The 26,396-nt window shown below is 39.5% G+C and overlaps 1 protein-coding gene across 5 annotated transcripts in view; it reads left to right on the top strand.

Moving 5' to 3' along the window:
- The first annotated feature begins 638 nt into the window (after positions 1-638).
- The window catches only part of SLIT2 (slit guidance ligand 2), a 338,185-nt gene continuing 312,427 nt past the window's right edge, over positions 639-26,396 (top strand). For 3 of the 5 annotated variants that reach the window (XM_033106302.1, XM_033106300.1, XM_033106301.1), the window contains exons 1-4: positions 639-2,691; positions 5,367-5,438; positions 6,635-6,706; positions 17,568-17,639. In XM_033106302.1, the coding sequence (XP_032962193.1) occupies positions 2,513-2,691; positions 5,367-5,438; positions 6,635-6,706; positions 17,568-17,639 (395 nt within the window). In that variant the 5' untranslated portion in view covers positions 639-2,512. The remainder of the gene's footprint in view (positions 2,692-5,366; positions 5,439-6,634; positions 6,707-17,567; positions 17,640-26,396) is intronic. The other 2 variants (XM_033106299.1, XM_033106303.1) reach the window with 2 other exon arrangements.

The raw sequence follows: 26,396 nt of genomic DNA, 5'->3' as shown, positions 1-26,396 counted from the left end.
GTTTGTCAAATGTGTGACTATCAGTAAAGGGTTAAACGGAAGGGGGTGGCTGGGAGATGGGAAGGCTGGCTTAGGAGGTTGAAAAACACCGTTTTCCAACTTGCAAAAACTCTGAACTTTAAAGCTCCCCAAAATACACGTGTGTGTCTGTGAGCGCAGGCAGATCTATTTCGGTAGGAAGCCTTTTTTTTTTTTTAATTTTAAATCATAATCTCTCTTGCGGCTCTGCAAACACTGAGCAGCCCCCTTAGGATCGCGTGGCAAAAGCTGCTACAGAGACACTGGCAACGATGTTTACGAGCCGCGTTCAAAGTCGACCTCTCCCGATTCCCTCCCTGCGAACCACGGTCTCGGAGCCTGGTCTCCGAGAGGTGCCCTGGAGCTGGGGGCAGGCGCCCGGGAGCCACCTTCCGCCTGCAAACTTCGAGGGGCGTGGGAGCGAGGGTGGGAGCCCGGGCGAGAGAGAACGCGCCGCCCGCGGCCGCCTCCGCCTGGCGCTGGCAGCCCCGGCCTCACCTCTCCCCCGCGAGGTGCGGGCTCCCAGCGCGCAGCCAGTGGGCGGCGCCAGGCGGGGCGGGGCGGGGCCTAGGGGTGGGGGCTCCGCTGAGTATATAAAGCCGGCGCCGGTTTAACTTCTGACTTGGGGTTATTTATTTGGGGAGCGTGCGGCCGGCGGAGGCTGGTGGAGGAGGCGGCGGAGGTGGCGGCGGTGACTGCCGCAGACAGTGGTTAAAAAAAGGCGGCGGCGGCAGCGGCGAGTGATGGGAGCGCCGTGGCTCTCGGGCGCTGGCGGGAGCTGCCGAGCTTTCCCGGCACGGCGGGAGTGCTGAGGAGAAAGGGTAGCGTCCGGGGGCCCGTGGCCGGCTCCAGAGGCGCGGGTCGGGTTTTTGTTTGGCTGCGCTCAGCGCCAGGCAGCCCAAGTGAACAACTCCAGTTAACAACAACAACCCACCTTCCCGCAGCCGAGCAGACTAGGGCTGCTGCGTCTGTCCTATTGTTTAGACACTTGCCAGGAGCTCGGGAGTCTGCAGAGCCACCGAGTCCTCGCTCCCCTTCGCCTCCTTCCCTCTCCTCCGTTTCCCTCCCGGGAGAAGGGGTAGCGGAAAGCAGCCGGGAGAGAGGCAGGGGCTGGAAAGAGACCGACTGCGCGGGACTTCGGCCGCGGAGTCAGGTGCAGCGCCAGGAGCCGGGCGGCGTCGGCGGAAGGACTCCCACCGTGGCCGTGGCGGACGGGATTCAAAGCCTGGGAAAAGTTCCTGCACTTTGAGAAGGAGTCCCCTCTGTGGGCCGCTGTCGAGGGGCGGCCGAGGGTCCGCGCCCGCCCAGGAGCCCGCTCGTGTTTCTTCCACCTTTGCCATCAGGTGTCTGCTGCGGAGCTGCGCCGTTTCCGGGAGACGAGAGGGGCTGACACCCGCGCGCACACGGGACTGCCATTCGGCTGCCTCCTTGGCTCACCTCGGAGTAACAGATCCCACTGGCCCAGCTGCCACCTCTCCACCCCCCTGGACATCCCGGCAGGACCCAGAGCGCGGACACCTCCACCTTGGCCTTTCCACTCCGTCAGCCACCTCGGTCCTATCAGGCGCTCTCATCCTTAACTTGACTCTTGGATTTCCTCTGCCAGGGTCGTGACTAGTGGATATTCCTGCCGGCTGGGGCGGCGCATTGCCCTTTTGTCTTTTCTGCGTGACCTCGGGGAAGGCCCTGGTTTGGAGCGTCACCAAGGACGCCGGGCGGGCGGTGGGATTGCGGAGACAACCTTCAGTGAAGTGCATGTGTGTCTGCAAACTGCCGTCATCTGTCGGGAGACGGCGAGGACCGGCCCGGGCTGCGGAAGAGCCTCAGGCCGGAGGGAAGCCGCGTGAGTGAGCCGCACTGGGCGCTGCGCAGCGCCTCCCCGCGCCCCCGGGGCTGCGCACCCGCCTGTGCGCCCGCGCGCGCCATGCCCAGTCGCCCGGCGCGCTCGGCTCCTGGCCCGCGGGGCTCCTGCGCCTTCTAGCCTACTTTGATCAAGGCTGCCATTCCTATTGAGCCCCTCCACCTTTCTGCCTCGTACTCTCCCCGCTGGAATCGGATTTGCAGAGGGGATCCGTGGAATTAGAGCAGCCCCCTTCCCGGTGCAACTGGCTCCTGCATCTTCGCGGCTATTGGGAATCCCAGGTCTTTTACCGCCAAGTTGATCTTTGCGACGCGTGATCGCCTTCCCGCTGCTCTGGGGTCTCTTTGTAGCTTTGGCCAGGTCGGTTGATCTGCAGGACCTAAAGTTGCCCAAGGAGTGTCCGCCCTGCTGGAGGAGGGTGGTGGGGAGTTGGGAGTCGTGAACCTGTGTCAACTCTTCTGCGTTGAATATCATAACTGTTACTTCCATATCGTTTGATGTACATTTACCCAGACGCTCTGGGTTGTTAGCCCTGCACCAGACACTGGGCCTCAGACACAGCGCGGTTCGCGCAGAGCAGCAAGCTAAAAAGAACCCCCCTGGCACCGGCGAGTGAGGAGGCGGCGGGGGAAGATGCGCGGCGTGGGCTGGCAGACGCTGTCCCTTTCTCTGGGGTTAGTGCTGGCGATCCTGAACGAGGTGGCGCCGCAGGCGTGCCCGGCGCAGTGCTCCTGCTCCGGCAGCACAGTGGACTGTCACGGGCTGGCGCTGCGCAGCGTGCCCAGGAATATCCCCCGCAACACCGAGAGACTGTGAGTATGGGCCCTCTCCCCTCCCCCAAGGGTCACGCACCCGCAGCGTGGAGACTAGAGGCACGGAGCGGCACTAGTCCCTGTGCCTGGGGTAGTCTTCACTAGCTCTGCTGCACGCGCATCCTGGGGTTGAAGTCCCTGGGAGGGTGAAGGACGGGAGGGCGCTGCCCAAGGAGGGGCCAGTGCCCGAAGAGGGGCGGGCCCGCTGGCAGCTGCGCTTGGTCCGTTCCTTCTCCTGTCCTGCCACCCGCAGTCCAGTGCGGTCTAGTCCCTTGGGCTGGGGAGGCGGGAAGACGGGGGCCAAGTATTCGCGGATGCCCGGGGCAAGGGAGACGCGACTTTGTTCCCAGACTCTATTAGAGGTGTCACCCCGCGGTTGCCAAGACTCGCGGGTCAATTTCAGAGCTGAGTCCCCCCTCTGGTCGCTGCTGGTTGGCGCGGGGGATTGACTGGGGTACTCCAAAGCGAGAAACCTCTGCTCCCAGGCTTTGTGTCGTCCTCTTGGGGGCGGAGGGAAGGGAGAAGGAGTCTGGGGCGCTTGGGTCCCCCCGGGGGTGCTTCTCACGGGCTGGAGAGGGAAGGATGCCTCAGAACGGCGGCACCTCCGCGGTGGCCGCCTGCAGCCCCACTCCGAGACTTTTTCCCGACCCCCACTTCCCCGGGGATGAGGAGGCGGCGCTGGGCCCCAAAGGACCCGTCCAAGCGGGAGACTGCAGAGGAGGACCAGGAGGACCGCGTCCCACAGTCTGGGCCAAGTCAGGGGGCTTCCTCTCCAACCGGACCCAGCTGAGTGGCGACCTCGTGTGGCCCTAGGTTGCCCCCCGCCCCCAGCCCTTCCTGCAGAGCCCCAGTGCTCCCGTCCACATTTCTGGCAATTTCTGCGCCCCTTAACGTGGCAGCAGCTGTCTTTCCTTCCCTCCTTCGCGCTCTGTTGACCGTAGACCTCCCCGCCTCCCTGTCTCTGCGAGTGTCTAATGAAGAAGTAATCGCAGAGCTGGGGTTGACGGCCCACGCGCTCCTGGTGGGGCACTTCCCGAGTTCAGGGAAGTGGAGCATGGAGGCCATTCTCTTTGTGATCGCCGAGGCCGCCGCCCAACGCTGCCTGTGCGCCCTGGGCACGCTCCACTTTCCTATGCCCGTGGGTCTGGTGGGTGCGGCGCGTGCGGGACCAGGGTGGTGGGGGAGAGCACTCCTGACTCGGCTCCCTGGTGTCTACGCAGCTGGTTGTGATGGTTGGGCGCGGAGGAGAGGACCTTCTCTAACCCTCAAGTCTGCACCCGCGCGGCACGTAGTGCCTCAGTCATACTTATCTAACCCATTTCCCTCGCCCTCCTTTAAAGGCCAGAAATGAGTTTTTTCTTCCTTTGCCAATGGCTCCTCCACCCCCAGCCTCACTCCTTCCCAGGCCCTCTGTTCTGGGCAAGTTGGGCCCTACCAAGGGGGTCTTGTCAAAATGTGACCCACCACGTTTGTCTGGGGTGGGGTGGCAGGGATTCATGTTGTATCAAATAGCCCGTAGAAGACCCCAACAATTGTAGCAACAACTTGATGGTACTGTGCTCAGCATGGAAAGTGGGTTGGGGAGAAAGCAGTGCAGAATTGTGGTTCAGCACTTGTCATTTCATGCCATTCAGAACACTTTCAAGTTTAAGCACTAACATGCCTTACCCAACAAAAAGGGTCAAAATAGCAATTGAGTTTCAGTTCCTCGAAAAAGATTTCCTATGTGGGATCTGTAGAGTTTTCAGAATACAGTTTACTAAGTGCTGGCTTATAAAATTCGATCATTGATACAAGTTTAAGCACATGAAAATACAGATTTCAAACATGTTTTTAAAGTCAAGGTAAAAGAAAACGTACTTCCGTGGAGGAGAACATTCAAACCACATAGCACAGCCTGGTTCTACTTGAAATGATTGGAACCAGGGAAAGTTTAGATCTTGACCTAAGATGCCAGAACAGGACTGTGACTCTTGAAAGAAACATGGTGCTGAAATCTGAGTAAAAATGTCAGGGCCTGAATACTATTTCCATTATTGCCCCCGCTAGTAGTTTTCACTTTACAGTCACAGCGGGGTTCCCTGAGCTGCAAACGAAGAGTTTAGTTTTCATACAAACGTAGAATTGTTGGAAGGTAAATGCCTATATATGCAAGTCTTTGAAGTACAGTTCTTTTGATGGCACTCTAACCTTTTTCTCTGCCGTAGGAAGTTTAGCCACCGTGCCACCTAAGGATAGGGTTCTGAATTTTTTAAAATTTTCCCTGGATAGTATTAGAATATTGTTTATTAACTTCCTGAAAAGAACTTTTGGGGATGTGCCTAACAATAATAGTAACTAGCAGAATACCTGTTAAATTAATATACACACCCTTATAAAAACAAAAGTTGAAAGCACTCCCATATACCAAAGAGAACTTTTCCTGATAACAGAATCACTTCAGTTTCTTGTCACATGCCAGCAAGCATGGGCTCTGTAAACTTGTTAAGAAGCATTTTTAAAAATTTCTTTCGAAGTTTACTTTCTTCTCTCTCTTTTACTTTGCAAGCTACTTTAGTAATTGGAACTAATCTTTAATCTTCAAGTTTTTATTTAGTTTGTATTTTTCTTTGTTTAACCACATATTGATAGAAATAAAATGGAACTTTCGTTTTCTTACTTGTTTTCTCTCTTAGGGATTTGAATGGAAATAACATCACCCGGATTACAAAAACGGATTTTGCTGGTCTTAGACACCTAAGAGTTCTGTAAGTATGTTCTTCTGATGTGTTTTGAAAACTTTTCTTTTGTTTAAGGTTGCATATTTTGAATCATTACTGGTCTCAGTTTCAAAAACTGCCCAATGACAGAAACATAAAAATTTAAAAGGTCTTGGTTTCCTTTCTTTTTTTGTTGATCACTGTACTACAACTTTTAATAAAAATGTAGGCTTTTATTTTAATGTTGGATGGAGGCCATAGAAACAATATTATAGAAATGGTCTCAAATGTTTGCTAGACCATTCTCTAAGTGCCTTATGCGTATAAAAATGTAGCAGAATTGCTTTCACAATATGAATAAGTAATGTGAGACATTTGATAGACTTTTAGGATTTGAGATTAACTAGAAGTAATTTAAGTGGCTCTGCATTTTATTATTGCTAAGATAGAAATGTTCAGCCTTTTCTAGCAAACAAAACTTACATATAATTTCTAAAATTAAAATCAAGCAATGCAGCGTTTCGCAGAGTTTTGGCCAGGAGATGTTTCTCTATAGCAGTACACTGGTCATGCTTTGAATTGTTTCCTGTATTTTATATCTTTGTAACTTTTATAAAATTGTTGCACTGTGGTTTCTTCTTTAGATAGTGGGTTCAATTACTTATGAGTAAACCATCATTTGAGATTCAATGTAATGTAAAATGGCTTTTACCCACAGGTTTGTAAATGTTTACATCACAGTGAACATGTATATACTTTTAATCATTTGTGTGTTCAGTGTTCATATTTTAAAAGACACATTTTGACCATTATAAATTCCTCCAATTTCTGATGTATATCCATAAGTGAATTGAAGTATGTATATGATGAATTACTGTACATTGATTCTCTTAGATAAGGACTCCGTTGAAAATCAGTTTAACAGAACACAGCCATCAAAGTTGCACTGCCATACATGGTTCTTCAGAATATACTATAGTTTAAGGTTCAAAGTTTTGACTAGTAAATTTCATGAGCAACTGCATTAGGATTTTTTATGAAACTTTTGTGATGTGGTTGCTATTAATATTCCCCTCCCTGACTTCTCTCAAATATATCCTCATTAAATTTGATGCTGAATATCAAACCAGAGCAATTTTAAATTTTATAAAGGGAAAGAAGTTACAACTTTTCAGTTGCTAAATTGAAACTTATTCAGATGGTGAGTGGTAACATTAAGACTCCTGTTATACTTTGCATTTTAGTCAGCTTATGGAGAATAAGATTAGCACCATTGAAAGAGGAGCATTCCAGGATCTTAAAGAACTGGAGAGACTGTAAGTATTTTCAATTCCAAACTTATGACGACATAACTGTATTTTTAAAAATACTTAATTTCAAGGACCATGTATGTCTTCAATTCCATGTCTTAGTCTTTGAAAGTGTACAGAAACGAGAGGTTGAATAAGTGATTTTCAGACTAATTTTAAAATAGACATTGTTGAATGTTTGCGTAAATAATATTAACTAGAAATAAAGCTGAAAAATACAGACTTACTTTCCTGAGACATTTACTTCCTTGATAACCATTGCATTGCTGCTTAGAGATGCACATGCTTTTCTTAGTGTTTCTCTAGTTTGTTTTATTTACTTATGTAGGAAGAAAGGTGTAATTTTATTTGCATTTATGGTGCATGATGGAAAAGTTTTGCTAATAGTTTTTCCATTTCCATGCTGTTGCTTTGTGTGTCATTAATGATACTTAAAGAAATAGTTTAAATTTTTAGTGATAAAGATTTGTGTTCTGGTATTTAACACTTATGGTGAATATTGTTAAGGACTGCTATTCACAATTTTATTTCCTTATTTTATAGTAGCTTTCTACATATTTCAACTGGAAAAATAAAGATTAGTAGAAATGGAAGTAACAATTATGTTATCACAGAGTGGCCATTTTAACGTGGATTCTCTTTTTTCCCAAGAAGATCAATGTGGACTTCAGACTTTAAAATATATCTTTATTTTATTCACACACAAACTATTAAGGATTGATATATATTACTTGAGGTACATTATTATTTTTTTCTACAGTGTATATCTACCAAAGATAAAACCTCTGTAATAATTAGGATAAATTACTTTGTAATTTGATGTGTGAATTCCATGTCTCATATGTCTTGATAATTCAAGTTTAGTAGGTTTGCATTTTAAGGGCAAATGCAGCTCTATTAAAAGTAGCAATGATTATTTTAATAAGTTGCCATGCTTACTTTAATAGGCACTTTAGGTGAAAATAAAACATTTATTTAAAATAATGAAATATGAAGTTCATTTTAGGCATAGAACATACTCACATTCACTGGGCCCAGTGGCAAAAGTTAATTCTGTGTCTCAAAGTAGAAAAATGCTTGTCAGCTTCTAAAATATTTGTAAATATATAGGGTACATTTTTATCACTTCAGGTTTACACAGAGATGTCTAATTTATTTTACTATAAAATTTTGTCCATGATAAATCTTACAATAGAGGGAATTTTATTGTGGAATTCAAAATAAATTTAAAAACACTACTTTGGGCTAGTTTTGGGGAGTAGGAATAACAAAAGGTAAGCATTTGGTTAAATTCACAACAAAGTTCATAAGTTCATAACCTAGCTCTTAATATATAAAAATCCTTTATAAAATATGTATTTTTTGATCTCCTTCTTAGGCTTTCATGAATAGCTAATTCCTAGTGAGTTCGTTGCAAAGGTATTTTTAATTTATCTATTTAAAAAGAAGTATCAACATAATTTTAATGTTTGGTAAGATGAATAAATCATTTAAAATGGTCATCTAAACATTGCCAGTTTTTTCATTAATAGCTTGACTGAACTAGTCACTACATGGAAACATACATATTTTGATTCTTAAACAACTTATTAAATGTACAGTGTTCCAAAATATTGAAGGAAACTTAATGGTTTCTCATGCAGTCTCTATTTTGGTTATGTTGTAGTTTTAAATGTTATCAGAAACACTAGAACAAAACAAACTTTCTCATTATTTTTTTTAAGCCACTCTGGAGTGTCATTTGAACTTTCATCTTGAATAAATTAACTTTTCCTAAAAATTATTAACCAGATGCCTTATGATCTGAAATTTGATTAGAGTTGAAGTAGGTACTAGGTTTTGACTTTGACTTCCCCTGGGAATGTCACTTCATCTCTGAACAGTTTTCTGTTCTACTAAGATGCAGTCAGATGTTGTAGAGTGGGTTTGTAATTTTGAATGAAAACTAATATATATGCAGGACTTCTTTAAATCACCCCAGCTGTTGGCGGAGAGCAAATATTTCATATTTGTGAGGAAAAGCTGAGAAAATTCCTTTTGTTTACAACTGCCAAGTCCATCTGATGGAAGCACATTGTTATCTGACAGCCAATTCATCTCCTTGAGACTCAGGAATTCAAAACTATTTCTTAGGAACATTGTAGATACACTTTTCAAATATTTATTTTTTGAAATACATTAAATGTTAAGGCAGTTTGCTTTAAGAATGCATTCAAGTTATGTGAAACAAACTATTTTAAATTTTGTTCAGTATTTTATTTTAAAAAATAAAAATCAAAAAAAGCTACCAAGAGAGTTCCATAATCAAATTTCTATGGCCTGTGGTATATATCCTTACTTTAGTTGGTGGTGTCATTAACATCACAAAAATTGCCTTATTTTTTTCAAGAAGCTGCCACGAGAAAATGTAAGAGAAAGGAAATAATCAGTGAATTAACTTTTAACTAATTATATGTTGTTTGAGCTTACATGGTTTTTAGCAATTTAGATGTAGATGTAAATTTTTTAATTGAAACTCTACATTATGGAAAGGTGTATAAATGCAGGTTTATGTTGTAAACGCCATTCATTCAGTATTTATAATTTAATTTTCATTCTTTGTGAGAAGAGCAAAACAAAATAAAAACATTAATTTTATTTGCGTGCAATGTATGGTTCTAAGTTATTTTTGTTTTCATTTTAAAATAACAAAACGATTCCAAGTGAAAAATTGTGAATATTTCAAAATTCTAAGTTTTTTCTTTTTATTTCATGTTGATAGTTTTAACTTGATCTAGAGAGAGAAGACAAATCTGAAAACAGAAGATAAGTGCCTTTTCAGAAATGCAACTTTGAATCTGTAAGAAGCAGTGTCATGTTGTTAAATTGAATTCCATTTTAGCATAGAATAAGGTCAGTATTTGTAAGGTAAAGCATTATAGCTACAAGAGAAAGATGTGTTTCCACCTCAAAGAATTGATGAAACACAAGGTTATCAGTGAAAATGCCAAGTAGATGGATATTAAAATCTTCTCTCCCTAGCTCCATTCCTCCCTTTCCTGTCTCTCTTCCTCTCCCCTTACCCTTTTCTTTCTATTGTATAGAAAACAGTTTGAGATGTTATGATCATCATCAGAATATGCTTATGTCATTGTAAAAGTAGTAAGTTTTAGTCATGCTTACACACCATGAGCACATGGTACTTCCTGTTTTGACAGTTTCTTACTGTTCTCCCAGATTTAATATGTGCAGTGACAGATTTCCCTGGGTGCTATGTGTTGTAAGTTAGTACCTCCTTATCTGAGATGAAAATGAAGCCTTGAGAAGGTGTCTCATGTAGATGGTAGCAGCAGATCTCAGATTGTTTGCTCAAAATGTTCAAACAAAATGTAATGTACTTACGTGACTAGTTAATTCAATGGAAATTAATTAAGGAAAACAAACTACAAATAAGCCACAGTAAAGACCTGAAATATTTAGGAAATATACTTGTTTTTTATACTTCACAGAAGATACCTGTATATATCTGCAATAAAGTCTCCATGCAAAATTGTTAATTCAAGATATTTCTTGGCTGGTGCATAATGTCTTAGAGAGTTAAAAAAAAATCATATTGGGACCCATGACTTTTGTGCATTGGTGTAAAGTTCTGTTGTCTGCCTGTAGGATTATGCTGCAGTCATTAAAGTTCTTCTATTTTATGGCCTTCTGAGGAGACCCAGGCCACCTCAGTGTTTCACTAGAGAAAAATCATCTGCTTTTGCAAGTTCCTTGACAACACAAATGCAAGAGCATGAGAAAGTTTTTGAAATTTTCTTAGCGTGTTTAAAAAAAAAATTTAGGACATTTTGTCCTAAATGCAATGAAATGGCTTAGATGCAAAATGAAATGCTTATATGCCTCGATTATGTTAATGAGAACCAATAACCTACCACAGAAAACCTTGGATATTAGGCTTTTCATTAACTTTATAGTCATTTTATACCCTTACAATCAGGAAATCGCAGAAGTGAAAAAGACAAGGGCTTGGGCTGTTTTTCTTTTCTTACTAATAATGTGTAAAGGTGTGCTTTTAAAACAGATTTGGTTTTAAACTCACCCAGTTTGAGTCTCTTTGGAATTGAAATTACAATTTTCCTCCTAACTTTGTCATTTTATATCTATTGTTACTTGAACAGTGAGTCCTGAAAATACTATTAAAAGCATGAAGCCATGTAAGGAATCCTGCTCATTTAGCTATTTTAAAGTTTCTATCAAGATGATAATAAAAACACCCATTTTAATTTGCAAAAGCCTCAATCCCTTTATAGGGGAGCCTAAATTTGACTAAGCTCTACACTGTCATGAGAGGATATGTAAAAGGTGCATTTGTTATTTTGTGAGGTGGTGCTGAACTAGCTCTCCTATGCGGGGATGCCATCCTAAGCGTGTGGCAGCCAGTGGGAGGCTGAGGCCCTGGAAGTTTGGTTGTAGGTCGTTAACACATGAGTTCAAGTAGAGAATATGTTGTGGAACAGGTCTGAAGGAAAGCGCTACTTATCCCCTGCTCAGCAAGGATGTAGAGAATCCCTCTTCTGACTAATCCTACAAGTTTATAGGCAACACATAACACATTCCTTTGCTTAAAGTAAGGGAAAAACTCACATGCTCATTTCCTTGGAAAAGAATGCAAACTCATCTCAAAAGAATTGTTCTCTGGCAACTGTACACCCAAGTTCAAAATCAGTGCGGTGATTTTTCTTGGGAAAGGTCTTTCAGGAACATATCAAACTTAGTAAACAGAGGCTGAGTATGTACACTGCATGAGATAAAAATGTTCAAGTATATATCACTTCATCTGTGACATCGATTAAATGTCAATTATTCTTGCCTGTTGACAAGCGATATTGAACTATTTTAAATTCTGTTTACTGACTGGTCTCATAAGTCTTTAATGCACCCGCACTGTTAGAAGTTTAGAACACTGACTCCGTCTGTGAGGGTTTCTCATGCAACCTTTTTTATGGGCCTTGAAGTTGAACGGTGGTGAGAAGGCCTGTTTGCTCTTCGTGGACCGTTTTATAAATTCTGAAGCCGCAAGGCTGTTTATTTTTCCCACATCTGTTTTGGGCTCATCCTTTGTGATAGTATTTGCTGGATGCTGTGTCTTTTATACCTCTCCTGAAATGGGTAGTTCAGTTTGCACTGTTACAATGTATTTGTGGAAGCAGCGAATGTCAAATATTTTACATTGAATTCTGTCTTTCATTCCTGTTGGATACCTTTCTGCTTGAATTATGCCTTCTAGACTGAATTTCACAATTTTACATGGAGTGAGAGACTTTCCTGCATAGATTGTGTATTGCTCTTATCTTTTTCTTTAAAGCCATTTTTATCTGCTGGACTGGAAGGAATATTGGTGAAAATGCAGTCAGAATGAAAGTTTGGGAACTATAAGGCTGATTTGGTGTTCATACAGTTGGAATATTGATTTAAGATAACATTTACAAAAAAAAAAATTATTTGATTGTCCTCTCTGCAGCATCCATCCACTCTGGATGCAGGTGGGTGTTTCTGGAGCTCCAGCTGGGTGCTGCTGCTCTGGGTTCTGGCAGAGGAGCACAGGGTATGGGTAAGCTAGATGCCCCTCTGCTTAGGCACCTCGTAATTTTGTGTGCTGTCGCTTGGTGACCCATGGACCGTGCCAAATACTCACTGGTTGCACTGTTGATTATGATTTTTAAGCAGATCCAAACCTCTTCTCCGTTTTAAAATCAGAAACATTACCTAAGGGTGACATCAGAAAACCCTCGGTTTTCAAATCCACTGTGAGATCGTGTGCAAATTGCTTCATATTAGGACAGAGATAATGATTATATCTCATACTGGTGGCACGTGAGTTAAGTAAGATAATGCTTTGTGTAGTTTCACAAAGTGCTTGACACATCGTTGGCACTTAACAAAATTATGTATTTCTTCATGTATTTCAACAGTTCCTATTTTTCAAAAGCTCAGTTTAAGAATTATTTTATATTATTAAGCTGATAAAATGTGTACATAATAAATTTGACTTTTATACATTTATGTTTACTACCGTTTTCATTCTGATTTTCTCATCATTTAATCAATAGAAGGGATGTGAAGAAAGTACAAAATCCCCTTTTGTTTCAGAGTATTTCTCATAATCTCTCTGAATCTATAGAGAAATACCAAGAAATAAGGGGAGTGAAATGGAAGCAACATTCTTACTAAGTTTTGATCTCTCTACCATGACATATAAAAGGTGAAGTTGTCATTGCTATCACTGCCGAAAATACAAAATTTATTTTATTCACCTACTAGTATGTAACTTACAAATCTTTGTTTTAAAAATGTTAGGATAAAAACATTTTAGAAAACAAGTGGAAATTCACCTGAGAAAAAAGACATTTATGTATGAGTCATAGATTATAAATGATAGACTTTTTAAGGCAGTGTTTATCAAATACTCGTTACAGACCTGGCCCACTGTTAAAATACCTTACATTTACAATGACAGGTAAATGTGAGGCAGACATTTTTCACTGGCTTTGGTAAAATTGTTTTCTCTTCACATTTTGGGCAAGGGTGGCAAACCTTAATTGAATTGAAGTGAAAGTTGAAACAATAAGAGACCACAACCTGTACAGGTGGGCAGGTCAGCAACTGTCAGATCATAATTTGAAACAAGGCTTGTCAGTAATGCTTAGGTTGCCCTTCAGATTGAGGTTGTTAAGCATCAGCATTTCAGAGGCCATTGGTGTTTTATGTGATCCAGAAAGATAATTCACCCCACTGAGGTCACACTCAGAAGTAGCCCATGGCACGGAAAGTCCCTCATTTTTGCCCTAAGAAACCGTGTCTCAGAGACGCATATGACACACCTTTCTGAAACCATGAATTACCATCCAGAGAATTCCCAATCAACCCTGAGATCTTGTGGGCAGATTCCATCTAGCTGGTGATGACACAGAATTGGAGATCACCAAATCTATGTTTTCTGTCCTTGGGCATAGTTGAGTATTCTTGTTCAGAACGGTGGGTAACTGACCCACGTGGTATTCTTAATGGAGCTAATTTATGCTGGTTCCCATAAATCCTCCTGTGAGAAATAATACCTTTAGTTCACGGCATGCTATTTTCCTCTTCTGGGACTATCTGCTTTGAACTTCTTTAACTCATTTACATCAGCGTTTTTATGACACTGTCATCTTCAAGCTGCAAAGAAGTATTCTGTGGCATTAGAAGAAGCTAGGTTACTTTTTCTCCAGCCCTGTTTAGAAAACATTATGCATCTTAATAGTCTTTAAAGTAATTCTGGATTTCTTTAAAAAAAGAATTTTCTTGTTTAAGGGTTTAATTTCTGGTCTTTGTCCAAGAATTTCTGATTTTAATTTTTTCCCTTGATTCAGTATTTTGGAACAGTTTCGTTTTTTATCATAATGTTTGCATTTCCATTTTTTCTTAGTGGTGATGGAAGAATGAATAAAAGAACTAGAACCATAAGTGTATTAATATTCTTTTAAAGGAAAAAAACATGATCATCCTGTTTTTCTCTGCATGTTACCACATCACTTATCTGCTGTTTTTTTGTATGATACTGTGATGTCCTATACTCATGATCAGTTTAGACATATTAAGATCACTCATAATAATTTTCATGAAATACTGATAAATGACCTGAATGCATTTTCATTTTTTTATCAACTGTAGGTATTTTAAGTAGATCTTCAAAACAATGAGCTGAACATAGAGTCAGTTTTTTTTTTTTTAAATAAAACTTGGTGTTTTATTTTAGCTATTTAAGAAAGAAGCTATATGAAACTATATTTTCCCCAAAGAAAGACTGTTGAAAAGGAATTTTCAGCATTGCATTATTTTGAATTACTGTTTAGGAATGTTTAGACTGTGTCTCTTTGAGAGGAGTGATTCAGAGTATATTTTCTGGAGTCACCCACCTGAATTCAAATTATATCTCTACTTTCTCGGAGCTGTGTGCCTCCCTCCAAAACAGCAGTACTGTGTTTCCCTGAAAATAAGACCAGATCTTCTATTAATTTTTGCTCCAAAAGGCGCACTAGGGCATATTTTCAGGGGATGTCTTATTTTTTCATGTACAACAATCTATTCAAATATAATCATGTCATCTTCTTCTGGAACATCATCATACGTGCTAAATGCGTCCGTCTGGATGACGATCTTAACTAGGACTTATTTTTGGGCTGTGTCTTATTTTCAGGGAAACACGGTAGTACCTACTCATGAGGTTGTTCTGAAGAATGAATGAAATGACTTACGTAAACCTCTCAGAACAGTGACCTTCGCATAGTAAGCTTATGTGATGTGTTGTTAGCTGTTACTTTTAGAGTGAATTAAGAACCACTGGGGATATGAGAGTCATCAGGAAGACAACACTGCTCGCACCCAATCTGAAATCTCGACACCCTCACAATATCGGAAATTGTACTGATATAGGCCTATTAACCAAAAACCAGGTAGCAGCCATCAGTCACTTGTATATCTGAATTTGTTTAAGTATATTGAATTATTTCCAATTTCTAGATGAGGCTGAGAATGGCGAGAGTGGGGGAGGGAGGCTGATGGCAGGAAAAGGAAGTACTGGTTGTCTCGTACATAAAGCGGGTGTGGTGGGGTTGGGCTTTCTGGAGAGTGACATAAATGCTAAGGCAGGTACCGCAAGGAGCATGCCAGAGGAAACTTGGCCAAATGTACCATGCATACGGTATGGCTTTGCTGAGCTGTCTCAAAATGCAAAAAGAGTAGTCTTCTTATTCAGCATTTCCTGAGAACCTACTGGGTGTCAGGGAAGAAAGCAAGGATGAGGTCTTTATACTCAAATGGCTGCAGCCTAGTGGAAAGCAGACCAGCACGTGCGTATAATAGTGTGAGGGACTCTCAGCTATGAAATGCCGTGGGGACATGGGGACACAGCCAAGGAAGGAACTAACTGTGTAGAGGAGACTCGGGAGTTCCACAGAGGATGTAGGAAAGGACCATTTGGAGAAAAGGGAAAGCACTCTGTACAGAGAGCTGTCTCTGCAGGGACGGGGCCTTGAAGGAGAATGCTTGCTGTGGCTGGAGAATCATGGACGATGTTTGTTAGTCCGATGGTTTGGATCAGATTATGAAAGCTCATCTCTGCCCTGTAGAAATTGGGATTGGCTATTTGGATAATGTGTGTGTGGGGCGGGAGGGGTGAAGGGGTGGGGAGGTCTTTTCAAGAGTGGTTGCCTCCCTAGAAAAATTCTCATTGCCGCTCTTGTGAACATTTGTAATCTATTTTTTTGAGAGGAAAATATAACAAGGTCATAAGTAAATGATAGTTATTAGAAATGCACAATAGTAGACTCTGGAAGCATTCCTTCCTCAGAACCATGCCCAGCAGAGAAAAATAAATAAATAAAAGCTTTTGTTCCACTTCAAATTTAACCTCGTTATGTGCTTAATTCGTAAAAATTCATGTAAGTGGGAAATAAGTGTTCCCTTTCCCCACTAATTTTACTGTTTTCTCCCTAATTGTCTTGGCATCCTTTTTTATGAGTATCCATTTTATTAAGTGCTGAGAATGTTTCTGTCGATGACCAACGTCTCCATAATATGAGTTATGTAACCAAAGTTATGGTTGACGTCATTGCTGCATGGCATTTTAGGGTTGGAAGAAGTTCTGAAGTTCATCTGGCCCAACTTTCCACCTAATGCAGGATTTCTGTTTATTACATCCTTTGCAGGAAAAAAAAAAAAATGCATAGCCTCTGCTTGAATATGTGTGGAAGGAGTTGAGAGTTTCTCAAGGCAGATAATTCCACTTTTAAATAATCTCTGATTCTTGACAGGTCTTTCTTATGACCTGCTTTCTTAACAGTTACAATACCTGTGCCATTTCTGCCCTGTGGAGACCAAATAAGTGTAATTCTGCTGTCAAAATTGCTATGTCCTCTTTTCTTGTCCCCTTAACATTTATCTTTAAGACTTAAGAAATAAATACCTTCCAGTTTCTTGAGTGTGACAGTAGTTTCTGGACCCCCTGATGCTTTTCTAGAGCGACATAGCAACTTGTAAATAATTTAAGTGTGCATTTTGCATCCGCTTGTCATAATTTTATTTAAATTGGGGAAGAGCAGAGAGAGAGACATTTATTTTTGCTGAAATGGTAAATTGTACACCTAAAAAGAGTGGGATTGGGATGTTAGTATATGGCTGACGTCAAATTCTTTTTTAAAACCTTTAAAACATTCCGATATCAGTTAAACATTTTGAGAAGATAATTTAAACATTTTGGACACCACTTAGTTAAACTCAGCCTGAAATTCAGTGAAGGGTCAAGAACTGCCCTTGAGGTTTGAACTTTTTGGTTTTCTTCTGATTTTGCTTATCACACTGACACTTTCGCACACTTTTTTTCTTTTCTTTTCTCCTGAAACTAACTGAAAAGCTAACTGTCATTTCCATCTCCCCACAGTGCCTTGGCTAAAAATTTAGGTAATTTGGGACTTTGTATGAATTAGGTGAGGGCGCCATTTACTGTGGTATTTCTGATGTATGTTGAACTCTCGCCTTACCTAGACACAGAGTCTGAGTCAAGAAATCTTTTTTCATTGTGTATATTCTGGTTGACTGATGTTGCAAGGGATGTGAATTTGGAGTTGAGGCCCCAGTAATCATCATCTGAGTACGCATAATGGAAAATTGCTTTAAAGAATTATGTAACAAAAGGTGTAACCAACTTTTGATTTGCAATGCTTGAATTCTTTTGAATGTCATTTCATTCTTCCCTGAAATACAGGATGAGGCATGACACTACCAAATCACAGTCTCATTGTTGGGTATTTTCTCTGTAACATGTGCTTTTTTTTTTTTTTCCTCTCAAAAGGCGTTTAAACAGAAATCACCTTCAGCTGTTTCCTGAGTTGCTGTTTCTTGGGACTTCGAAGCTATACAGGCTGTAAGTAGACAGAAATCGTTATTGTTACTTTGGGTAGTACCTTGTGTTTTATTAAATACATTTTGGATTTGCTTCCTCGTGCTTTCCTGGAATTTATTCACCAATAGATTAATGGGTTAAGAATTTGCCTTTTTTTTTAATTGTTATGGAAATTTATGATTGGTTTTCCAGTGATTCCAGTTGTTTTATTTGGTTAGCCTTTACTGGTTTATATACAGAGGGTGCCAAAAAATATATATACACATTTTAAAAAGGAAAAAACTGTATTAAAATTGTAATACAAAGAATGACCCTGGCATTCATTTGATTAACGCCATCTTTTGAGCAAACATCACACTTACCTTACACGTTGCTGCGTAATTCAACTCAACTTTGAAAAGTAATGCATAGGTAACATCTCTTGATATATATATATATATATATATATATATATATATATATATATATGTATATATATATATACATATATATATATATATATATATATATATATATATATATATATATATATATTTGTTTTGGCATCCCTGGTATGTGTTATTGTAATTGTATTATTCTTTTTCAGTCGTGTGATAATGAAATTTACCTGACTTCTTTGTGGAAACTTTTGATTAAGTTCTGAAGGGAAACACTGCCACTGCACTTCCTCTTCAGAGGAAGTTGGCAGTGTTTTCTTGTAAAATTGAAGTTCTTAATGTCAGCTTTTTAAATATTGTTTCTGTACTTGACTATGTTCATTACTCTGGAAATATTATTATAAGGTATTTAAAGGAGGCTGTAAATTTCCTCTTATATGTTCCTTTTAAGGCCATAATTCCAAACTCTGCAATATGAGTGACTATAAGGGTTTCATATCCAATACGTCATTGACTGTTAACGGAAGTTACTTGGTAGGAAGGAGCGTAATGTGAGTTTTAAGCAGGATTGGTTTTTCTTGCCTGACATGCTTCTTTGCTGACCTAATGTGTAATAGTGAAAACACATTTTTGAAAGCTTTTAAAATTAAATTTTCAGCCTTGTGAATGGTTTTGTGCAGATGGGAGAGAAGCTACAAAGTGTTGGGAAAATACATAGCAATGGTTATTGGTGTTCATGGATGCTGTGAAATCACCGCTGGTCTGTGTAGAATAAACTGCTCAGCATGGCCCCCACCTGGATGGGGGGAGGTCCCGTATGTCCCTGTCTATAGGGAAAGTGAGCAGAGTGCTTTTTCTGAACCTGACTTTGTAGCCACGGCTTTGCAGCCTACTAGTTCAGTATTGTTACCAACTTCAGAATTAGGAAGACCATTCCCCCCACAGCCCTGCCCCCCATTGGAGCCAGGATCTCTGTTCTGTTCTCCTCATACCTTCCCTCACTAGAGAGAGAACCTTTCTAGTAGGCAAAGACATAGCCCACTAACACACCAGATGTTTCCCTAGAGTCTGACTTTCCTGATATTGTTCCTCTAAGGATAGCCCAAGTCACCCAGCACTGTCTCTCTTCTTTGTGTTCCCTGATGCTTAATTGGCTCAATTTAAGGAAATTGAAAAAAAAAAAAAAAACCACACATACACACAACAAAAAGCAAAGAAACCTGGAGACTTCCTTTTTAACAAGAGTTGTCTAGGGAGTATTTTAACCAAGGAAATAGGAGGTAAGCTGTTTTAAAGATTATATGTATGTGTGTGTATATATATATTGATGCTTGTATTTACATATGTGGTCTTTGTTTCCAAGAAGGGCCACAGAGATGGGTTTAATAGTATTCTACTTTCTGCTTTAACTGTTGGTGATTGCGGGGACTTTGAAGAATTGATTTCAAGGCTCGTATACAATGAGCGCTGTTCAACTACTACTTTGCTAATAGTGTGCACATAAAAACATTCCACATTGTCTAGGAAATTATCTATTTTCTATGAAGCTGTGAAAGTATAGTTTAAACAGAATGACTGTCATCTAGCATTAAAATTAAGTTGAAGAAACATCAACACTGTCTGAGAAACAGGAGTGTTTGATTTTTAGTCTACAAGTACTTGTATTTTCTTAGGAAGCTTTATTTAAGGTGGTGTAATCCAGTGCAGAGCCCTCTATCAGCCAGCTATATTGTTACCTTTTTTTTTTTTTTTAATAATATTACAGAGTGGACCAAGGAGTGTTCTTTTATGTTTTGTTGTGATTTTATGATGCTGCTATATGAAAGAAGATTTCAATCCTTTAAAAAGGAATTAAAGAGGCAGAACCCATACAACTATAAGGCAACATTTTCCAGTTATTTAAAAGCATTTTTAAAAATTGGGAAAATGGGTAGCTAGAAAGTGTATTCAGAGTTATGATGTACCTGTTTGGCTCAAAGGACTTCTCCTGGGGAGTAATGGCAAATAAAGTTGTGGTTGTATAGCTGGGACTGGTTGTAAGAGGGCCTTTTGAATGCTTTGATATTCCTGAAACTAGAGTTGGATGGCTTCATGTTTAATATTGATTGGGTTTTGACACCTGACATAGGCACCGGATACACATAGAAACATGGAGATTTCATTTTTTCCTGCATTCTCACATTAGGAATCTTCTTTGAAGTAGAAGGACTGTTGTCTCACTTGAATTAGATTTAGTGGATCGTTAGCAATGACCTTTCTCTTAAGAGGATGGTTATAAGCTACATGTGACCACTTTTTAATGATGGTGATCACAAAATTAAACAGCCACCATTAAGAATCTTTAAGAAATAAAGGAACAAAAGCTTGTGAAGCTGTAATTTCCAAGAGTAGGGATGCAAGTTCAAATTTTCTTCATATAGATAGAGGTGCCTAGTAGCTCATTCCAAAACAATTGTTCTAGCAGATGGAAAAATGTGCCCAAGTCTACGTACAAAAATGTCCTTTGAAATGCTCATTTAAAAATGAATCTTTCACAAGAATAAATGACAGAACAAAGGATACAGGGTTTTTGACAAATAACAGGGAAAATATGTTGGGACATGGAAAGTGTTTGGTGGTTACATATACATACTAAGTGATCCATAGTTGCCTTACTATATAATGTAACAGAGCCATACACATCTAGAATTAATGAAAGAAACACACTTAGAAGTTATTTTCTCTTTATAAATTGTTACATAATGCTAATTAACATCTCTGTTTCTTTTTCTAGCTTAGTGTGTCTTTCACCCTTATTTAATGCTGTTTTTTCCTGATATATAATCAATGAACATGCTCACTAGTTTAGTATATAGTTCATACACCAATGTTTGATTTTTTTTATTGCTCACTTCGATTACCAGCTGATATACTGGACATTATGTGGATTTTGTGTGTGTGTGTGTGTTATTTTGTAATGAATAATCACCATTTGACTGTTGGCTGTAAATGAGAAGCCAGGTGAAGAAGCACACACACTGTATTTTGGACTTTAATGCAATGCAAATGAAAAAGAGGGTACACTGTATATGAATTATGATTCGACATGGTTGGTTGCTGCGAGCGGCCAGATATGCCTTTCCTTTGCTGTCTGCTCCAATTTCTCTCCGGACGGGGTAAGAGCACTCCATGTTCAGGTCAAAATGTTTGCTCAGAAATAGTAGTCCACTTGCAGCTGTGTTTGTTGGAGCAGGAGACTAGTTTAAATAGCATTACCATTTATCCAGTCCATTAACAGAACTCTGTAAAATAATACCAACTCTGCATACACTACAGGACAGTATAATAAAATTACAAGCACTTGTTGGCAGATGGAAAATCTAAGTAAAGGGAAAGTAAAGGAAAGGGCCATAGGTTGGAGGTTAAAAGAGACAGTACATAGTTTTCTTAGCTTATGTAGATACCCATCCTCCCCTTTGTTCCTCCTGCAAAACCGAGTTTGCATTTTTATTATCAGTTTAAGCGTCGAGAGAATTTTTTTCAGAGCAGTCTGGAGCTGGTTAACTCACAGAGATTTCAGTGGCTTTTAAAATGGTCGATCAGGATTGATGGAAATTTATGAGTAGCAATTATATATATGAGTGGCACATACAAATCTTCCTGATAAATGTAACCTTAAAGGTGACTTACCATGGAGTGAATCACACTTTTCAACTTGAGTTTGCAGCTACTAATCCGGGCTCATTAGAGAGGAATTTCATTGGTAGGACTGCGGTTGAGTATTTGGTTATAAATATTTGTTTTGTGGTTTTCAGTTTATTTCTTTGAGTATTATTATATTTACCTAGGCATCTAACACAAGCTTAAGTATCCAAAGCATGCAGCAAAAACTCGTTTTTCACTTGTATCTACCAAAACAAAACAAAACTAACAAAAATAAATACATAGGTCCGAGTGATTCATTTTCTTTACTTCTTTGAATAAAAGTTTTTGTTTCTAGTTCACAAGTGGTATTTATTATTCCCCAGTGAGCTTTGGAACCATGAAATTATCTAACATTATAAATAGTAATTTTAAATCCAAGGACTCTTTTTATGGCCTAGCGACTACTCACCTGAGACAAATAGATTTTGACAGCTTAATTTGATTGGTCAAGTCACAATTTATTTGCTGTCATACAGAATCTCAGAGTCTCAAAGTTGTTTTTGATAATAATAATTGGGATAACTTTAGAGAAAAATTTAATTTTTTTATTTTATGAAGGTAAAAATTAATTTGCAAAGCATAGCGAATATACAGCTAAGCAGTCTTTATTTCCTTTTTGCTTAGTCCCATAGAAGGAGCTTTAGTTTTTGTTTTTTAATAGTTGTAAGAGTAACACACAATCATTAAAAAGGTTTAGACAATTCAGAAAAATAGAAAAGAAGTAGAAATTATTCATTATTCTACCACCCAGATATAATCACTAGTATAATTGTCAATAATTAACTTAGTTTTCTTTTTCTGTGGTTATGCATATAAATTCTGGTATACATATATTATGAAAACATTTTTTTTATATTCCCAAGGCCTAGTGTAAGGCTTGACCTTTAGAAGGCTCTCAGTAAGTGTTTGATGTATTGAATTAAATCTCTGTCGGGTTCAGGGTTTGTAACTTGAATGAGCAAATAGTGACACTGGGAAGGCATTATGAATAATGGAGAACCAAATTAAATTTAAAGGATAACTTGGCTAATTAAATGTGTAGTTCCCTTAGGTTTTCTAAACATGAAAGGGTTTTGGTAGACACAACAAAATCAAAATGACCCATGTTTCACCTAAGCAAAATACACCTTAATTTACTATAATACTATACTTATGTAAAAGTAACGCCCCAGTTCTCTGATGTCAGTTTAGTCTCATAAGAGTCTTATATTCGAGGATGAAAGCAGCATACAACAGTGGAGACCCAGTAAAAATCCCCCTTGAATTAATGTCTGCCAGCTCTGATTAAAGTGTGGGCGCCTAGAGGTGTCAGGTGCCATAGTTTCCTGCTTCATTTTACTCTTGGCCTGTTTGGCCCCTGCCACAATAAATCCGACAGTGGTTGTGCAGGAATTGCAGGTTACAGTTGCTAGGGTTACCGTTGTCCAGCCAGATCTACATCATTACTTATCTAGTGAGCTGCCATGATAGCTACCACTGCTCTCTCTGGCTGAGGCTGCGAGACCAGAGGAGAGAAGCACTTCAGAGCGGTGTGCCTGTGTTATCGTGGTGCAAGGATAACACTGTATTGTCACTCCTAATACTATGCTGAGGGGGACACATTGACTCTCTTTATCTTTGAAAACAAAGAAGCCATGAGAGAGATGACACTTAGAAAAGTGTGAACCATCAGCAATGATTAAAACACCAAGTCCCTTATTACTTATTAAGTAACGTATTAATTGATAAGTATTATTGGACCCAAAGGACCCTGTTTTTGCCACTTCAAAAATAGAGATACACGAGGAGGATTTAATTTAAAGAGCTTACTATGATATAACCGAAGGTTTGTTTTTAAGAAGGTAGACAAAAGACTGGATATACGAGTATCTGAACACACTTCCCAGTAGCCATTACCACTTTCTATGAAAAGAAAAAGCCAAGCCATTCAATAGGACCTCCTTTTGATTTTGGTTTTAAACTGACATGTAATCCCATGGTGTAGATGTTATAAATCCAATGAAAATTAAGATTGTAGTTGAGATTTTTGCCAGCCCTCGTGTTGCTAGTTTTCACTTCAAAGGGCTCTTGGAGAAGACTGGTTGCTGGAGAAAAGTCAGAACTTGGCAGATTTCTGCAGTTGCCAATCCACAGCGTAGTTCGTGGCATCAGAGAATTAAGTACAAGATCTTTCCTACTCCAGTGTGTGTACTTGTTTAAATGTTGCTTTCACAAATGTAACTTTCTATTTCCACCAACACGTACGCCTGGTATATCAGCTTGAATTGTGTTAGACACTGGGGAGGAAAACTGGCATAACACCCTGTGTCCCTGAAAATAAGACCTAGCCAGACCATCAGCTCTAATGCATCTTTTGGAGCAAAAATTACTATAAGAGCCGTTATTATATTATATTATATTATATTATATTATATTATATTATATTATATTATATGACCCAGTCTTATATTATAGTAAAATAAGACTGGGTATTATGTTAATTTTTGTGCCAAAAGACACATTAGAGTTGATTGTCCGGCTGGGTCTTATTTTCGGGGAAACATGGTACGTGGCCCCACATGTGTGCGGTATCTGTGGGCCTCAGCCATCGCCAACATCTGACCTGTAATATGTAAGTTAAAGAGTAGAGAGTTTGTTGAGAGTTTTTCTGAAACATGAATTTAAGTAGGTGGTTTTCATATCAAAAATATATCATTGGAGTCACATCTTCAGGGAATATTTTACCATTTGACTGTAAATCACAAAATTGCCGCTACAGTCCCAAGATTATAACTCGGTGACTGAAATTTACATAAATATTAATTGTAGGAATAAGTGTCTATAGCGTTTCGGTTCTATTTAACTAATTTTAATGTATTTACTTTCTGTTTTAAAACACTGAATTAATTTATATCATAAGAGAGGTGGCATAAAATACTAGTGTTCAAATGCCCACTCAGATATTAGAGGCTCTTCTGTCTTTGGAAATCAGTTGACACCTCTGGAGTTAAGTTCCCTTACTTGTAAAATGTGAATGATCATATTAAACTCCTGGGGATATTTTAAGTCGTAATTTAGATTCTGTATTCAAAAGAACATTGTAAACTTTCAAGTATGATAGAAACTATATTTGTATGATTATCACTCTCTCATTGCAAAATAAGACAAAAATGATCGTCATACAGATGTCCTTGCTACTTGCCCACAGTCAGCAAATCTGGCTCAAGTTCATCTCTCTCTTGCATTTATTCTATAATAACATACATAGGCTTAGCCACATTTACTTTTATTTTTTTTACCACTACAAATTAACGTAAAATGTGCGTTTGCACCATTGTATTTCTCCTTATTTGGCCACTCAAGGTATATTAAGGCAAGAATGTCTTTAATAAGATCTCTTTACCCTCTCCTAGTTTATGATTCATACAGTTTTAAAATTCCTGTATCAAATGAAACAGGGATAGAAGCAGAGATTGTGACTCAGGAACTACTTATGTTAGTCCACATATTTACATTATTTTTTTAATGATGTGTTTCCCTTAATAACACAAAGAAGGAAAAATATGAATTAGTTAAAAAATGCTGAGTGAGCTTCTTAAATTATAGGTAAACTATTCTGAAAGTTATTTGGAAGATATACATACATTACTAAAGGGCATTTTTATTACTAATTAAAATTTTCCTCTTTAAAACAATATAAGCTCATTAACCCACTGGTCTTTTAATATACAGGTATGATTTAATCTGGGGGACATTCCATTATTTTTAATAAACTACACGTGATTTCAGTGTATTTTTAGATTAAACATTATGTCAAAATGCAGTGCAAAGTGCAAACCTTTTAGCACTTTGGATTTAAACAACATTTGATAATGAAATAGATTTGAGCCAGAAGTTATTTTTGTTTTGATTTAGTCATAACTCCAGTGTGTATGTCCTGTTCGTTCTCTGTTACCCATAACCAAATTAATTGACCTCACTGATTTTTCAGAGAAGGTTAACCTTAAAATATCGAGTAAATTGGGATACAAGAAACTGGACAGCAGTTTAAAAAAAAAAAAAGTAAACTAAATTCGGGAGAAATAAGTGCGATGAAAAGTATTATAAAAAGGCCTGTCGGCAACATCCGTGGCCTCGAGTACGACATGGCAGTGTGAAATGTTATTAAGAGAACATCTGTGCCTCTTGAAATATCCCCCGAATGAATGTGCACAGCTAAGTATGGCAACTTGATTTAAGTGTTTTAAAAAATTTTTTTTTAAAAGAGAGAAATAAATAAGTCTGGAAACAGAAGGGGGAAAGATAGCTTTGCCCCCACCGTGGTAGGTTTCTTCTACTCGTGAAAGATTAAAGCCTGAAATATGTGAATAGCTGAGAACAGCACAGAGAAGGGTTGATTGCTTCCCCTCCAACAGTTCCAATTGATTGAAAAAAAAAGCCTAATTTCAAGTTCTGTTTGTTCTATGTCTTAAACCATCCGAGTTCTCTTTTAGGGCTGGAGGAATGCTCGGGAGGAAAAAGAATCCAAAGGATAAAAAGTCATTGCAAGCCAACAATTGTTCCTAATCCTCACAAAATGCTGGAGAAATTAAATTTATTCTTTATTGCTCCAAGTGTTACCTAGGTCACTGGGCGATGGGAAAATTGGACTGGAAGTCGAGTAGGCGCAAGCTTTGTTTTGTGTCTACAAGCTTAACCTTCGACACCACGAGGCATCTTGGAGTGTTGTGGGAACTGG

The sequence above is a fragment of the Rhinolophus ferrumequinum genome, chromosome 5 (genome assembly GCF_004115265.2).
Source record: "Rhinolophus ferrumequinum isolate MPI-CBG mRhiFer1 chromosome 5, mRhiFer1_v1.p, whole genome shotgun sequence".
Classification (NCBI taxonomy): Eukaryota; Metazoa; Chordata; class Mammalia; order Chiroptera; family Rhinolophidae; genus Rhinolophus; species Rhinolophus ferrumequinum.
Note: the sequence above shows the minus strand (reverse complement) of the source record. Positions and strands in the feature narration are given on the sequence as shown.